This window comes from Ovis aries, chromosome 18, assembly GCF_016772045.2.
Source record: "Ovis aries strain OAR_USU_Benz2616 breed Rambouillet chromosome 18, ARS-UI_Ramb_v3.0, whole genome shotgun sequence".
In the NCBI taxonomy this organism is placed as follows: domain Eukaryota; kingdom Metazoa; phylum Chordata; class Mammalia; order Artiodactyla; family Bovidae; genus Ovis; species Ovis aries.
In genome coordinates this window covers 67,799,332-67,815,787 of record NC_056071.1, presented here as the reverse complement: position 1 = coordinate 67,815,787, position 16,456 = coordinate 67,799,332, and the positions used below count along the sequence as shown (strand labels likewise).

Genomic DNA, 16,456 nt, shown 5'->3' with positions numbered 1-16,456 from the left:
TCAAGTAATCCTGGAGAAAAGATCAAGATTACATGGGGACAGGGATGAAGAAGAGAAGGGACAGGAAAGAGGAAAACCAGAAGCTCCTGAAAATAATGAAAGGAATTGATTTGTTCTCTCTTGATGATGGTCATGCCTACATCAGTATTTATCAGAGTGCACGTGGGTTATTGTATCAAGTACCACATTAAAGCTGTTAGAAATGCAAAGATGGATGACTTGGCATTTAAGGGGTGAAAGAAAGATAATGAAATGTTAGACTTTTGAAATTGCTTGTAAAGGGCCCTGCTGTCTCCAAGTATTTTATTTACAACAGGAAGAGAACAAAGTTCTCATTCTCAGGTAACAGAAGGGGCTCTCCAACCTCCCACAGCATCTCTGTCCTGAAGTAGTTCAGGGGGCAGCCAGGCCCAGGGCACAGATGTGGACACTGGGTCTAGAGTCACCCAGTGTTTATCCTTGGATGCTCCAAAAGCCCTCTGCAGTCCCAGGTGCAGTGTATCTCTCCAATACGAGGGTTACAAGGCCACCTGCCTCACAGGGCTGTGTGCATGAGAAAAATGACCTGTGAGTGTTATTGCTCTGGAAGAAAACTGTATTTTCTAAATACCTTCAACACCACAAAATCCAAGACACTGGCTTGTTCTCCTGAACTCTGTCCTTTCTGATCTCTTTCGATGACATAACTTCTTATATACTAGCAGGTCATGCAAATAGGGCCCTCCATCTGCTGAAGCTCCAATACTTTGGCCGCCTGATACGAAGAGCTGATTCATTGGAAATGACCCTGATGCTGGGAAAGATTGGAGGCAAAGGGGGTGACAGACGATGAGATGGTTGGATGGCACCACTGACTCAAAGGACAGGAATTTGAGCAAACTCCAGAGATCCTGGAGGACAGAGGAGCTTGGCGTGCTGCAGTCCACAGGGCCTGAGCGAGGCAGACATGTCTGAGCACCTTTATCTATTTCGTATTGATTCTTTGTCTGAGCTCTTGTGCAAAAATGTGTAAGAGTATTTTGACATATTTAATTTTGATTACAAACAACTTCCCAAACTGAATTCTATTCAATGAAATAAGATCATTTTAAAATGTCTCACATTTAAATAACTGAGGAGTGAGGTCCCGTCTTCCTGTGACTCACTGAGCCCACAGACGCTTGTTCTGACACAGCACGCCTGTGCACAGAGGGGCCTTTCCCGGCCCCGTGAGGCCCTGAAACCTGAAGACCAGTTATATTTCCTTCCACACGAACGGGAATCGGTATGGTCTCCTCCAGACCTCCAGGTCATCAAGGCAAACCCAGGCCAGATGCTGGGCATGTGCTTGAAGGCTGTCACTGATTGCACCTGGTAAATATCAGGCTCACCTGGTTCCAGGTGTTGGATGGCACTCCTCCCCTTCCCGGCCCCACAGCGCCTGCTCACTTTTCAGGTCCAGACCAGAGGGTGCAGATGTGTGCTCTGATTCTTACTCATCCCGCTTTAGCCGAGTGTCTTATTATCTACACACAGGGAGGTCTTTCCTTATTTAATTTACTCTACCAAGAGCTGGTGGCTCAGATCATGAACTCCTTATTACCAAATTCAGACTCAAATTGAAGAAAATAGGATAAACCGCTAGACCATTCAGCTATGACCTAAATCAAACCCCTCATGATTATACAGTGGGAGTGAGAAATAGATTTAAGGGCCTAGATCTGATAGACAGAGTGCCTGATGAACTATGGAATGAGGTTCGTGACATTGTACAGGAGACAGGGATCAAGACCATCCCCATGGAAAAGAAATGCAAAAAAGCAAAATGGCTGTCTGGGGAGGCCTTACACATAGCTGTGAAAAGAAGAGAGGTGAAAAGCAAAGGAGAAAAGGAAAGATATAAGCATCTGAATGCAGAGTTCCGAAGAATAGCAAGAAGAGATAAGAAAGCCTTCTTCAGCGATCAATGCAAAGAAATACAGGAAAACAACAGAATGGGAAAGACTAGAGATCTCTTCAAGAAAATTAGAGATACCAAAGGAACATTTCATGCAATGATTGGCTCAATAAAGGACAGGAATGGTATGGACCTAACAGAAGCAGAAGATATTAAGAAGAGGTGGCAAGAATACGCAGAAGAACTGTACAAAAAAGTTCTTCACGACCCAGATATCATGATGATGTGATCACTAATCTAGAGCCAGACATCTTGGAAAGTGAAGTCAAGTGGGCCTTAGAAAGCATCACTACGAACCAAGCTAGTGGAGGTGATGGAATTCCAGTGGAGCTGTTTCAAATCCTGAAAGATGATGCTGTGAAAGTGCTGCACTCAATATGCCAGCAAGTTTGGAAAACTCAGCAGTGGCCACAGGACTGGAAAAGGTCAGTTTTCATTCCAATTCCAAAGAAGGAAATGCAAAAGAATGCTCAAACTACTGCACAATTGCACTGATCTCACATGCTAGTAAAGTAATGCTCAAAATTCTCCAAGCCAGACTTCAGCAATACGTGAACCATGAACTCCCTGATGTTCAAGCTGGTTTCAGAAAAGGCAGAGGAACCAGAGATCACATTGCCAACATCTACTGGACCATGGAAAAAGCAAGAGAGTTCCAGAAAAACATCTATTTCTGCTTTATTGACTATGCCAAAGCCTTTGACTGTGTGGATCACAAGAAACTGTGGAAAATTCTGAAAGAGATGGAGATACCAGACCACCTAACCTGCCTCTTGAGAAATCTGTATGCAGGTCAGGAAGCAACAGTTAGAACTGGACATGGAACAACAGACTGGTTCAAATAGGAAAAGGAGTACATCAAGGCTGTATATTGTCACCCTGCTTATTTAGCTTATATGCAGAGTACATCATGAGAAACGCTGGACTGGAAGAAGCACAAGCTGGAATCAAGATTGCCAGGAGAAATATCAGTAACCTCAGATATGCAGATGACACCACCCTTATGGCAGAGAGTGAAGAGGAACTAAAAAGCCTCTTGATGAAAGTGAAAGAGGAAAGCGAAAAAGTTGGCTTAAAGCTCAACATTCAGAGAACGAAGATCATGGCATCTGGTCCCATCACTTCATGGGAAATAGATGGGAAACAGTGGAAACAGTGTCAGGCTTTATTTTGGGGGGCTTCAAAATCACTGCAGATGGTGATTGCAGCCATGAAATTAAAAGACGCTTACTCCTTGGAAGAAAAGTTATGACCAACCTAGATAGCATATTCAAAAGCAGAGACATTACTTTGCTGACTAAGGTCCGTCTAGTCAAGGCTATGGTTTTCCCTGTGGTCATGTATGGATGTGAGAGTTGGACTGTGAAGAAGGCTGAGCACCGAAGAATGGATGCTTTTGAACTGTGGCCTTGGAGAAGACTCTTGAGAGTCCCTTGGACTGCAAGGAGACCCAACCAGTCCATTCTGAAGGAGATCAGTCCTGGGATTTCTTTGGAAGGAATGATGCTAAAGCTGAAACTCCGGTACTTTGGCCACCTCATGTGAAGATTTGACTCATTGGAAAAGACTCTGATGCTCAGAGGATTTGGGGGCAGGAGGAGAAGGGGATGACGAGGATGAGATGGCTGGATGGCATCACGGACTCGATGGACGTGAGTCTGAGTGAACTCCGGGAGATGGTGATGGACAGGGAGGCCTGGTGTGCTGGGATTCATGGGGTCGCAAAGAGTCGGACACGACTAAGCGACTGAACTGAACTGAACTATTATTGAAAATGTAGAAGCAAGCGGTAAATTCTATTTCCTCCTCTAATTTTCCTTCCATACATTTCCTTCTATAAATTTGTAATTATATCTCCATCTATAAGAGGACTCTTTCCATGAAACAGAATGGAGGAAAGGGCTTTTCATAGACAGCACGTTCCACATCAGTTGATACACAGGTGAGATCCCTGGGCTGAGGGAGAGCTGACCTTTCCTGAAGCTGCAGTGTTGATATCTCAGGACGGAGCGGACCAGGGTCACATGGACAGGATGTCAGTCAGAGATGGGGACACACACTGGTCTTTTCAGGCTCCGGGAGAGATGACACCACTGATGACAGCACTCACCTCCCCAGGAAACCCGCTGTAAAGTGCACACACACTGTGATGGTCCTCATCCCCAATCTACATCCTCACAGACGGAAATGCAGGTGTGAGGCCACAGCCTCAGGGCCACAGGGAGAGGGGGGAGCTGTGCTCTGCTCCTCCGCTCTGCTCACTCAGAGGACCTCAGGCTCAGTCCAGGGCACGGAGACCCAGGACCTGAGAAAGCTGCTCTCAGGGGGGTTTTCAGGGGAACCTGCTTGCTGATAAGGAAATGGCAACCCACTCCAGTACTCTCGCCTGGAGAATCCCATGGACAGAGGAGCTTGGTGGGCTACAGTCCATGGGGTCGCAAAGGGTCGGACAGGACTCTTTCACTTTCTGTTTCCTGAGGAGGGCCTTTCCTCTGACCGTGCCGCCCTCACACTCTGCACGCTGTTCACTGTGAACATTTACCCCCAAGAACCATGCATGTCCTCTCACCACTGTGCTGGGGACTGTGCCCCCTGAGCTCCCATCTCACTGGCAGGGAAGCAGAGAGGAAGAAATAAGCCCCTGGAGGACGAGGGAGCCTGCGCACAGTGCCAGGACAGCTGCAGCATGTCGGAGCACCAAGGAGCTCCCAGGAGCTGCCTGTCCTCAGTCCTCAGCAGCCTTGGGCCCGCAGTGTCCACCCTCAGGGAGGGGATGCTGAGCTTCACGAGTTCCTGCAGACACTCAGCCGTGCACAGGGCAATGCAGGACAGGCCACTGGGAAAGTCACCATGCTGGGAAGACATCTCAGCAGAAATGTCTGCTTTGTCCACAAAAGTAATGCTGTGTTTCATTGTTATTATTAATAATTAAATAATAAGCATTGTTAATGCTGTGTTAATTATAACCCTGTGTTTAATTAGAACTAACCCTCTCTAGAGTGCTTGAGGACATTTAAGCTGTTTCAGGTGAATAAATAGTCACACAAGCTAAAGGAAGTGCAAAGGCTTGGGGAATTCTGATGAACATTTATTGTATCCAAGTCCATTTGAATTCAGTGATTATTACATGTATATTTTTTCCCTAACTTTTGAATATGGAGTAAGTAAACATAAGCTAAGCAGAAAAGAAAACAAATAAGAGTTTGTGTCTGACATCTACGTGGTCCCTGAATGCGTGGTGGGCATTTGAAGAGTAAAGGTAAGCAGCTCCATGGGATTAAAGTCTCTTCCCAAAATCTGCCATTGTTCCCTGACAGCATCTTTTTCCCTGCCAGCCCTTGTCATCATTTCATTCCTCAAATGACAGTCTGCCTGGTCTGGGGAGGGGGACCCCAAGAGGGGCCTGAGTTCTCTGAGGGCACAGTCAGCACCCCCTCACAGGGGGAGCCCCATAGACAAGACTGCTAGTCACTGCTTTCTGCATTTTATACAGAGGTCCCTCCCGTATGCAAATATCCACTCAGGTCACAGCATAGAAACAAAGCACCAGCTCACTTAAATTCAGGTTCCTCCTCAGGCTTGAAGAGATCTCCAGGAGTGGTGACTCTCATCTGCTCCAAGATGAACCCACTGTGGACCCTCCTCTTTGTGCTCTCAGCCCCCAGAGGTGAGTGTCTCTGGATCAGACATGGGCACGTGGGGAAGCTGCCTCTGAGCCCATGGGTCACCGTGCTTCTCTCTGTCCACAGGGGTCCTGTCCCAGGTGCGGCTGCAGGAGTCGGGACCCAGCCTGGTGAAGCCCTCACAGACCCTCTCCCTCACCTGCACGGTCTCTGGATTCTCATTAACCAGCTATGGTGTAGGCTGGGTCCGCCAGGCTCCAGGAAAGGCGCCGGAGTGGGTTGGTGGTATAGATAATGATGGAGACACAGGCTATAACCCAGCCCTTAAGTCCCGGCTCAGCATCACCAGGGACACCTCCAAGAGTCAAGTCTCCCTGTCACTGAGCAGCGTGACAACTGAGGACACGGCCGTGTACTACTGTGCAAGAGACACAGCGAGGGGAAGTCAGTGTGAGCCCAGACAAAAACCTCCCTGCATAGGGGCCCGTGCCCACCAGGGGGCGCTCAGGACTCAGTACAGAGCAGCGCCCAGGAGCAGGTGCAGAAGCAGCGCTGAGCTTGGGAGGCCTGGGGTGGGGCGGATTCTCCTAGAGATTCTCTTTCCTACTCCTGCCCAGGAGCTGCACCATAGACCCTCTTCTGTGTCCTGGTGTTTCAGTGTTATGGTTTATGTCACTCTCAGACAACTGTGTGTATATATATATTTAATTTATCCTTGAAGCAAGGGTAGCTTTAGCCAAACACTCACACACACATACACACACAACACTCAGCAGCTAAAAGTTTTACTCCTTCATTTTCTTTTTCAAAGGAACTCAGTAAAACACTTGACTCTCGTTAATTTCAAAACTGTTAACTATCCTGAAAGGCAACATAAGATATTCAAACATTTTAATCTTTGTTTCGTTTTTGTACATGAGGAAGGAAGAGACCCAACCTCCTTCTGCCTGTGAAACTGCACGCTTAGAATCTGGAGCGAGCAGTGTGAAAGGCTCTGGCGTCAGAGGTCCCAGTGCTGCACATGCGATGATTCTCGTCATTCACAGATTCTGTACTATAGTCACCTACACGCTCGCTTTCATTAGTGTCTTAACATTAACACTGTTACTTTGTGTCCTTGTATAGACATTGACAGTATGGCCGGTTCACTGAGTCACTCAACACACACATTCCCGGTGAGGGCAATCAGGGTGACGCCATCTCGCCTCAACCTCTCTGAAGTCCACACTCATTCTGAGCTTATGTCTGGATCATTCATAAGGGGAAATACAGAGGTCCTCAGGTGGATTTGTCCATGGGGTCAACGTGGAGCCCACAACCACGTGTCCTCTCTCCCATCACAGTGACCGTCACTGGCACAGGGACAGGAAGCAGGAGCAGTGCTGGGCTCAGCCCTGAGGAAAGACCCAAGGACTGAGAGGGCAAGGGGCTGAGCTGACATGGGCATGGGGCAGGGGAGGGGCCATCAGGACGGGGACCCTGGGCTCAGAAAGGGGGACCTGCCCTGGGATCTGGTTCCGAGCCTCTGGTAGACACACTGCTTTCCCTCCCTTGCTCGCCAACCATGAAAATTCAGAAGGCGCCCATGGGGATCCTGGGGTGACCAGGGTGAGTGTGACCACAGCCTCTCTGGACTCACAGGGAAAGAGCTCCTCAGTGCACATGCCTCTTCAAGCTCCAGGGTAAAACCCACCCCCGGGCTGTGGGAGCTCAGCCCTCTCTGCTCACACAGGATGGAGGCCTCAGTGAAGGCAGAGCTGCTGTGTAGAAGCTGGGGCTGTGGGGTCTTCTCCTCTGCCTGGTGGCAGTTCCCCATGGGGGAGGCCTCGGGCATCAGACACGCATCTGTGGGGATTATTGTGCCAGCAGGTGACTGACTGGGTTTGAGTCTTCCTGTCCCCGGGTGTCCTGTCCCAGGTGAAGGTGCAGGAGTCGGGCCCTGACCTGCTGAAGCCCTCACAGACCGTCTCCCTCACATCTGCTGCCTCTGGTTACTCCATCACGTGGTTATGGAGGGAGCTGGATCCACCAGGCCCCAGGGAAGGGGCTAGAGTGGATGGGAAGCATATATTATAATGGTGACACTCACGACAGCCCCTCCATCAAGAGCCACACCTCCATCTCCAGGGACTCGTCCAAGAACCAGTTCTCTCTGCAGCTGAGCTCTGTGACCTCTGTGGACACAGCTGTGTATTACTGTGCAAGAGACAGTGAGGGGTGTCAGTGTGAGCTCAGACACAAGCCACACCCCTGGGGGCCCGGCAACAACCAGGGGGCTTTGGACACACGAGCACAGGGCTGAGCCCAGGAGCAGGTGCCCCGGGGCTGGAGGGGATTCCTGGAAGAGCCTGTGCTTCCCTCTTACTGCCCAGGAGCCCACCAGAGACCCTCCTCTGTGTCCTAACGTCTCACTGCTGGCCTTTATGTCGCACTCGACATGCTGAGGGAACCTACATGTGTTTTGCAGTTTTGATAATCTGTTGAAGTAGGATGGATATTTACATGCACATTTAATACTCAAGATTTAAGGATAATTTCTGGGTTCATGTTTCTTCTCCTCAATGGATCTCAGCATACACCTGAGGCCCATCCCCATTTTCCTGGTGAGTCTGAATCTTGAAATGTATGAATGTTCTGAGAAGACACAGGAGATTTTCAGTTGCTATAATTTCTGTTGTTTTTGTACATGTGGAAGGAAGAGACTCCCTCTCCTTCTTTCAGTGAAACTGCACACACAGGTAGGATTCTGCAGTGTCCAGTGTTGTAGGTGCTGGTGCAGAGAGACCCAATACTGCGTATTCAAACATCCTCGGTATCCAGATTCCTCATTTGCTAGTTCAACTTCTTTTTAGCTATTATTAGCATCATGAGACATACACCATCATTTCACAGTCATTATGGACATTTGCAATGTGGACTGTCTTTAAATCATCCAACACACGCATATTTCTACTTGAGGGCAGTCAAGTCCATTCCCTCATGTTTCATCCAATCATGTAAATCAGTCTCCTTCACGTTCACTTTACTGACATAGTTTCACATTTTAGTGCTCCCTAGTTGACAATTTCCCCTTTAAAACGACCCCGTGTGTGGTCCTCAAGCACAGGCTAGTGTCTCTAAGCACCCATTGCTGCAAGCTAACTTTAAATAGGAAATATCTTTCTCACAAAGTTTCATTCAGGCAAGATTGGTACTTCTGGGCATGTCACCTTGACATTGATGTCTCAAATATAAATACTATTTTTCAAAGTGGGATTCAGATCTCAATTTTTGTTACTAGAGGTAGCCTTGGAAACTTGGTTCAGTTCCAAATACAGATGGTAAAATGGAGATTTATGGAGATTTATAAAGTCTGGCACTGTTTCCACTGTTTCCCCATCTATTTCCCATGAAGTGATGGGACCGGATACCATTCAGGCATGACTTAAATCCCTTACAATTATACAGTGGAAGTGAGAAATAGATTTAAGGGACTAGATCCGACTGGCAGAGTGCCTGATGAACTATGGACTGAGATTTGTGACATTGTAAGGGGACAGGGAGCAACACCATCCCCAAGAAAAAATAAATGCAAGAAAGCAAATGGTTGTCTGAGGCCTTACAAATAGCTGTGAAAAGAAGAGATGCCAAAGCAAAGGACAAAAGGAAAGATATTCCCATTTGAATGCAGAGTTTCAAGGAATAGCAAGGAGAGAGAAGAAAGCTTTCCTCAGCGATCAATGCAAAGAATTAGAGGAAAACAGTAGAATGGGAAAGACTAGAGATCTGTTCAAGAAAACTAGCGATACCAAGGGAACATTCCACGCAAAGATGGGCTCAAGAAGGACAGAAATGATATTAAGAAGCAAAAGATATTAAGAAGAGGTGGCAAGAATACAAAGAACTGTACAAAAAAGGTCTTCACGACCCAGATAATCACGATGGTATAATCACTCATCTAGAGCCAGACATCCTGGAAAGGGAAGTCAAGCGGGCCTTAGGAAGCATCACTAGGAACAAAGCTAGTGGAGGTGATGGAATTCCAGCTGAGCTATTTCAAATCCTAAAAGATGGTGCTGTGAAAGTTTGCACTCAAGAAGACAGCAAATTTGGAAAATTCAGCAGGGGCCACAGGACTGGAAAACTCAGTTTTCATTCCAGTCCCCAAGAAAGGCAAAGAATGTCAAAGAACGCTCAAACTACCACACAATTGCATTCATCTCAAATGTTGGCAAAGTAATGCTCAAAATTCTCCAAGTAGGCTTGAATAATACGTGAACCGAGATTTTCCAGATCTTCAAGTTGGTTTTAGAAAAGGCAGAGGACCAGAGATCAAATTGCCAACATCTGCTGGATCATCAAAAAAGCAAGAGAGATCCAGAAAAAAATCTATTTCTGCTTTATTGACTATGCCAAAGCCTTTAACTGTGTGGGTCACAATAAACTGTGGAAAATTCTGAAAGAGATGGGAATACCAGACCACCTGTCCTGTCTCTTGAGAAATCTGTATGAAGGTCAGAAAGCAACAGTTAGAACTGGACATGGAACATACTGGTTCCAAATAGGGAAAGGAGGCCGTCAAGGCTGTATATTGTCACCCTGCTTATTTAACTTATACAGAGGACATCATGAGAAACGCTGGGCTGGATGAAGCACAAGCTGGAATCAAGATTGCCGAAAGAAATATTGATAACCACAGATATGCAGATGACACAACCCTTACGGCAGAAAGTGAAGAAGAACTAAAAAGCCTCTTGATGACAGTGAAAGAGGAGAGTGAAAAGTTGGCATAAAACTCAATAATCAGAAAACTAAGGTCATGGCATCTGGACCCATCACTTCATGGCAAATAGATGGGGAAACAGGGGAAGCAGTGAGAGACTTTATTCTGGGGGCTCCAAACCCACTGCAGATGGTGACTGCATCCATGAAATAAAAAGACGCTTCCCCCTTGGAAGAAAAGTTATGACCGCAGGGCGGTCCTAAGATGGCGGAGGAATAGGACAGGGAGCCCGCTGCCGAGTCTGTGACGAGCCATGGAAGCACAGAGGGTCACATAACTGGGAAGAAAAATCAATAAATAATTAAAACCAACAGATTATGAGCCCAATGGTAACTCCCCCAGCGGAGAAGCCGCGCAGACGCCTGCATCCACCACTAGCAAGCGGGGGCTGGGCAGGGAAGCTCGGGCTGAAGTGCTTTCTAAGAATCGGGCCGGAATGCCGCGAGCATAACCAGAGCGAACTAACTTGGGCTAGCAAACCAGACTGTGGGATAGCTACCACACGAAAAGCTCTAAGATAAGACACCACCAGGACCGCGCACAGAACAAAGGACGGAACAGAAACAGCCGGCTGCAGACCATCCCCCTCTGGTGACAGGCAGCCAGAGCCGTAAGGCTGGAAGGGGACAATCACAACCCTAGAGAGACATCATCTACCAAACTGCAAGCAGGCTTTTCTGCTAACTAAGACTTCTTGGGGTTCTGGACAGTCACCATCTGCCTGAGAAGGGACACCAGCGGTACACCCAGAAAACTGAGCAGCAGGGCCGGGAAAGGTGATAAGTCGCAGGGACCGTGCTCACCAAACACCTGAGCTACTCGATCCTGGGAAGAGCACAAAACGCAGGCCCAACCAAATCTGCGCCTCTGAGGGCTACCTGAGAGCCGAGCCTGAGCGGCTTAGACCAGGGAGGTGCATGCAGCCTTGGGCCAGCCTCAGACGGTTCCCGGCAGAGCAACGCAGAGCCTGAGCGGTGTGCGCCGTGTGCAGGGGCAGGCCCAGCGGGGCTGAGATACTGCGATCACATGCCAGTCTTATTTGTGTGCAGCATCCCTCCCTCCCCACAGCCCGACTCAACAAGTGAGCCCTACAACAACAACAAAAAAGTGTCCACCACCACCCCCTTGTGTCAGGGCAGAAATCAGACACTGAAGAGACCAGCAAACAGAAGAAGCTAAACAGAGGGAACCGCCTTGGACGGGACCCCACACTGCCCACAACACCAGAGAAACTCCCAGATAGATCTTTACCATTTTTACGACCATTCTCTTTTTTCTTTTTCATTGATGTTGTTTGATTGTTTTTTCTTTTCTTTTTCTTCTTTTTTTTAACTTTTTAAATTTTTAGGTCCTCTGTTTCTCCTTTAATTTTAATTTTTATAACCTACTATTACTTTTCAGAAAAAAGACCTTACTTCTAAGGCAAACACTGTTTATATATTTTTTTGTGGTTGGTGTTGTGTTTTAATAATTCTCATGACTTTCTTTTTTTGTCTTCTTCTTCTTCTTCTTTTCTTTAATATTGTATTTTTGAAAAACCAACCTCTACTCTAGATTTTTCATCTTTGCTTTTTGGTATTTGTTGTCAATTTTGTACATTTAAAAACCCAATCTTCAGTACCCAATTTTACCTGAGAGTGAGATTACTGGCTTGACCATCTCTCCTCCTTTGGACTCTCCTTTTTCTCCACCAGGAGGCCTCTGTCTCCTCCCTCCCCCTTCTCTTCTCTACCCAACTCTGTGAATCTCTGTGTGTTCCAGATGGTAGAGAACACTTAAGGAACTGGTTACTGGCCGGATCTCTCTCTCTCCTTTTCATTTCCCTCTTTTACCCTCCTGGCCACCTCTGTCTACTTCCTCCCTCTCCTCTTCCCTGTATAACTCCGTGAACATCTCTGAGCGGTCCAGACTGTGGAGCACCCATACGGACGTGATTACTGGCTAGCTTGCTCTCTCCTCTTTTGATCCCACCTCATCTCATTCCAGTCACCTCTAACTATCTCCTCCCTCTTCTCTTCTCCATGTAACTCAGTAAACCTCTCTGGGTGTCCCTCAATGTGGAGAAACTTTTCATCTTTAACCTAGATGTTTTATCATCAGTGCTGTATAGATGGAGAAGTCTTGAGGCTACTGTAAAAATAAAACTGAAAGCCAGAAGCAGGAGGCTTAAGTCCAAATCCTGAGAACATCAGAGAACTCCTGACTCCAGGGAACATTAATCGATAGGAGCTCATCAAACACCTTCATACCTACACTGAAACCAAGCACCACCCAAGGGCCAACAAGTTCCAGAGCAAGACATACCACGCAAATTCTCCAGCAACACAGGAACACACCCCTGAGCTTCAATTACAGGCAGCTCTAAGTTACTCCAAAACCATTGATGTCTCATAACTCATTACTGGACACTTCATTGCACTCCAGAGAGAAGAATCCAGCTCCACCCACCAGAACTATGACACAAGCTTCCCTAACCAAAAAACCTTGAAAAACCACAGATACAACCCCACCCTCAGTGAGGAAACTCCATAATAAAGAGAACTCCACAAATTCCCAGAATCCAGAAAGGCCACCCCAAACGCAGCAATATAACCAAGACGAAGAGACAGAGGAATACCCAGGAGGAAAAGGAACAGGAGAAATGCCCACCAAACCAAACAAAAGAGGAGGAGATAGGGAATCTAGCTGAGAAAGAATTCCAAGTAATGATAGTGAAAATGATCCAAAACCTTGAAATCAAAACGGAATAACAGTGTTCGCAGCCGCCGCCGCGCTGCCGTCGCTCTCCAACGCCAGCGCCGCCTCTAGCTCGCCGAGCTCCAGCCGAAGGAGAACGGGGGTAAGTAAGGAGGTCTCTATACCATGGCTCGTACAAAGCAGACTGCCCGCAAATCGACCGGTGGTAAAGCACCGAGGAAGCAACTCGCTACAAAAGCCGCTCGCAAGAGTGCGCCCTCTACTGGAGGGGTGAAGAAACCTCATCATTACAGGCCTGGTACTGTGGCACTCCGTGAAATTAGACTTTATCAGAAGTCCACTGAACTTCTGATTCGCAAACTTCCCTTCCAGCGTCTGGTGCGGGAAATTGCTCAGGACTTCAAAACAGATCTGCGCTTCCAGAGTGCAGCTATTGGTGCTTTGCAGGAGGCAAGTGAGGCCTATCTGGTTGGCCTTTTTGAAGACACCAGCCTGTGTGCTATCCATGCCAAACGTGTAACAATTATGCCAAAAGACATCCAGCTAGCACGCTGCATACGTGGAGAACGTGCTTAAGAATCCACTATGATGGGAAACATTTCATTCTTTAAAAAAAAAAAATCTCTTCTTCCTGTTATTGGTAGTTCTGAACGCTAGATGTTTTTTTCCCATGGGGTCAAAAGGTACCTAAGTATATGATTGCAAGTGGAAAATAGGGGACAGAAATCAGGTATTGGCAGTTTTTCCATTTTCATTTGTGTGTGAATTTTTAATATAAATGCGGGGACATGAAGCATTAGTGAAAGTCAAAATGTTTCAGTGAACAAGTTTCAGCAGTTTAACTTTAAAAAATTATAAATAAACCTGCTAAATTTTTCTGGACAATGCCAGCATTTGGATTTTTTTAAAACAAGTAAATTTCTTATTGACTGCAACTAAATGGTGTTTGTAGCATTTTTATCATGCGGTAGATTCCATCCATTCACTATACTTTTCTAACTGAGTTGTCCTACATGCAAGCACATGTTTTAAATGTTGTCAGTCTTCTGTGCTATTCCTGTAAGTTTGCTATTAAAATACATTAAACTTAAAAAAAAAACGGAATAACAGATAAATAGCCTGGAGACAAGGATTGAGAAGATGCAAGAAAGGTTTAACAAGGTCCTAGAAGAAATTTAAAAGAGAATCAATATATAATGAATAATGCAAAAAATGAGATCAGAAACACTCTGGGGGCAACAAACAGTAGAATAATGGAGGCAGAAGATAGGATTAGTGAAATAGAAGATAGAATGGTAGAAATAAATGAATCAGAGAGGAAAAACGAAAAATGAATTAAAAGAAATGAGGACAATCTCAGAGACCTCCAGGACAATATGAAACCCTGCAACTTTCGAATCATAGGAGTTCCAGAAGAAGACAGAAAGAAAGGCCATGAGAAAATACTTGAGGAGATAATAGTTGAAAACTTCCCTAAAATGGGGAAGGAAATAATCACCCAAATCCAGGAAACCCAGAGAGTCCCAAACAGGATAAACCCAAGGCGAAACACCCCAAGACACATATTATTCAAATTAACAAAGAGCAAACACAAAGAACCAACATTAAGAGCAGCAAGGGAAAACCACTAATAGCGCACAAGGGGACCCCATAAGGGTAACAGCCGATCTTTCCATAGAGACGCTTCAGGCCAGGAGGGAATGGCAAGGCATATTCAAGTGATGAAAAAAATTAACCTACAGCCCAGATGACTGTACCCAGCAAGGATCTCATTCAAATATGAAGGAGAGATCAAGAGCTTTACAGACAAGCAAAAGCTGAGAGAATTCAGCACCACCAAACCAGCTCTCCAACGAATGCTAACGGATCTTCTCTGGACAGGAAACACAGAAAGGGTGTATAAACTCTAACCCAAAACAATAAAGTAAATGGCAACGGGATCATACTTATCAATAATTACCTCAAATGTAAGTGGGTTGAGTGCCCCAACCAAAAGGCAAAGACTGGCTGAATGGATACAAAAACAAGATCCCTATATATGCTGCCTACAAGAGACCCACCTCAAAACAAGGGACACACAGACTGAAAGTGAAGGGCTGGAAAAGATATTCCACGCAAATAGAGACCAAAAGAAAGCAGGAGTAGCAATACTCATATCCTATTAAAATAGACTTTAAGACAAAAGCTGTGAGATGAGACAAAGAAGGCCACTACATAATGATCAAAGGATCAATCCAAGAAGAAGATATAACAATTATAAATATATATGCACCCAACATAGGAGCACCACAATATGTGAGACCAATGCTAACAAGTATGAAAGGGGAAATTAACAATAACACAACAATAGTGGGAGACCTTAATACCCCACTCACACACATGGACAGATCAACTAAACAGAAAATTAACAAGGAAACACAAACTTTAAATGATACAATAGACCAGTTAGGCCTAATTGATATCTATAGGACATTTCGCCCCAAAACAATGAATTTCACCTTTTCTCAAGTGCTCACAGAACCTTTTCCAGGATAGATCACATCCTGGGCCATAAATCTAACCTTGATAAATTCAAAAGAATCGAAATCATTCCAAGCATCTTTTCAGACCATAATGCATTAAGATTAGATCTCAATTACAGGAGAAAAACTATCAAACATTCCAACATATGGGGGCTGAACAACACGCTTCTGAATAACCAACAAATCACAGAAGAAATCAAAATATGCATAGAAATGAAGGAAAATGAAAACACAACAACCCAAAACCTGTGGGACACTATGTAAGCAGTGCTAAGAGGAAAGTTCATAGCAATACAGGCATACCTCAAGAAACAAGAAAAAAGTCAAATAAATAACCTAACTCTACACCTAAAGCAGCTAGAAAAGGAAGAAATGGAGAACCCCAGAGTTAGTAGAAGGAAAGAAATCTTAAAAATTAGGGCAGAAATAAATGCAAAAGAAACAAAAGAGACCATAGCAAAAATCAACAAAGCCAAAAGCTGGTTCTTTGAAAGGATAAATAAAATTGACAAACCATTAGCCAGACTCATCAAGAAACAAAGAGAGAAAAATCAGATCAATAAAATTAGAAATGAAAATGGAGAGATCACAACAGATAACACAGAAATACAAAGGATCATAAGAGACTACTATCAGCAATTCTATGCCAATAAAATGGACAACGTGGAAGAAAAGGACAAATTCTTAGAAAAGTACAACTTTCCACAACTGAACCAGGAAGAAATAGAAATACTTAACAGACCCATCACAAGCACAGAAGTTGAAAGTGTAATCAAAACTCTTCCAGCAAACAAAGGCCCAGGTCCAGACGGCTTCACAGCTGAATGCTACCAAAAATTTAGAGAAGAGCTAACACGTATCCTACTCAAACTCTTCCAGAAAATTGCAGAGGAAGGTAAACTTTCAAACCCATTCT

At 45.5% G+C, this 16,456-nt stretch overlaps 1 protein-coding gene and 1 gene segment (V, D, J or C); both read left to right on the top strand.

Moving 5' to 3' along the window:
- Positions 1-5,557: 5,557 nt before the first annotated feature.
- LOC114109345 (immunoglobulin heavy variable 4-59-like) lies at positions 5,558-6,115 on the top strand. The segment is given in 3 exon segments: positions 5,558-5,603; positions 5,686-6,009; positions 6,057-6,115. Coding segments are annotated over 3 exon segments (429 nt in total).
- Positions 6,116-13,096: 6,981 nt separating this feature from the next.
- On the top strand, positions 13,097-13,657 carry LOC114109364 (histone H3.3A-like). The gene has a single exon (XM_027957928.3). The coding sequence runs from the start codon at positions 13,184-13,186 to the stop codon at positions 13,592-13,594; it is 411 nt and encodes a 136-aa protein (XP_027813729.1). The 5' UTR covers positions 13,097-13,183; the 3' UTR covers positions 13,595-13,657.
- Positions 13,658-16,456: the final 2,799 nt, after the last annotated feature.

What these genes read in the sequence shown, in the direction of transcription:
- LOC114109364 (XM_027957928.3), top strand. Translation starts at nt 13,184, where the DNA reads ATGGCTCGTACAAAGCAGACTGCCCGCAAATCGACCGGTGGTAAAGCA.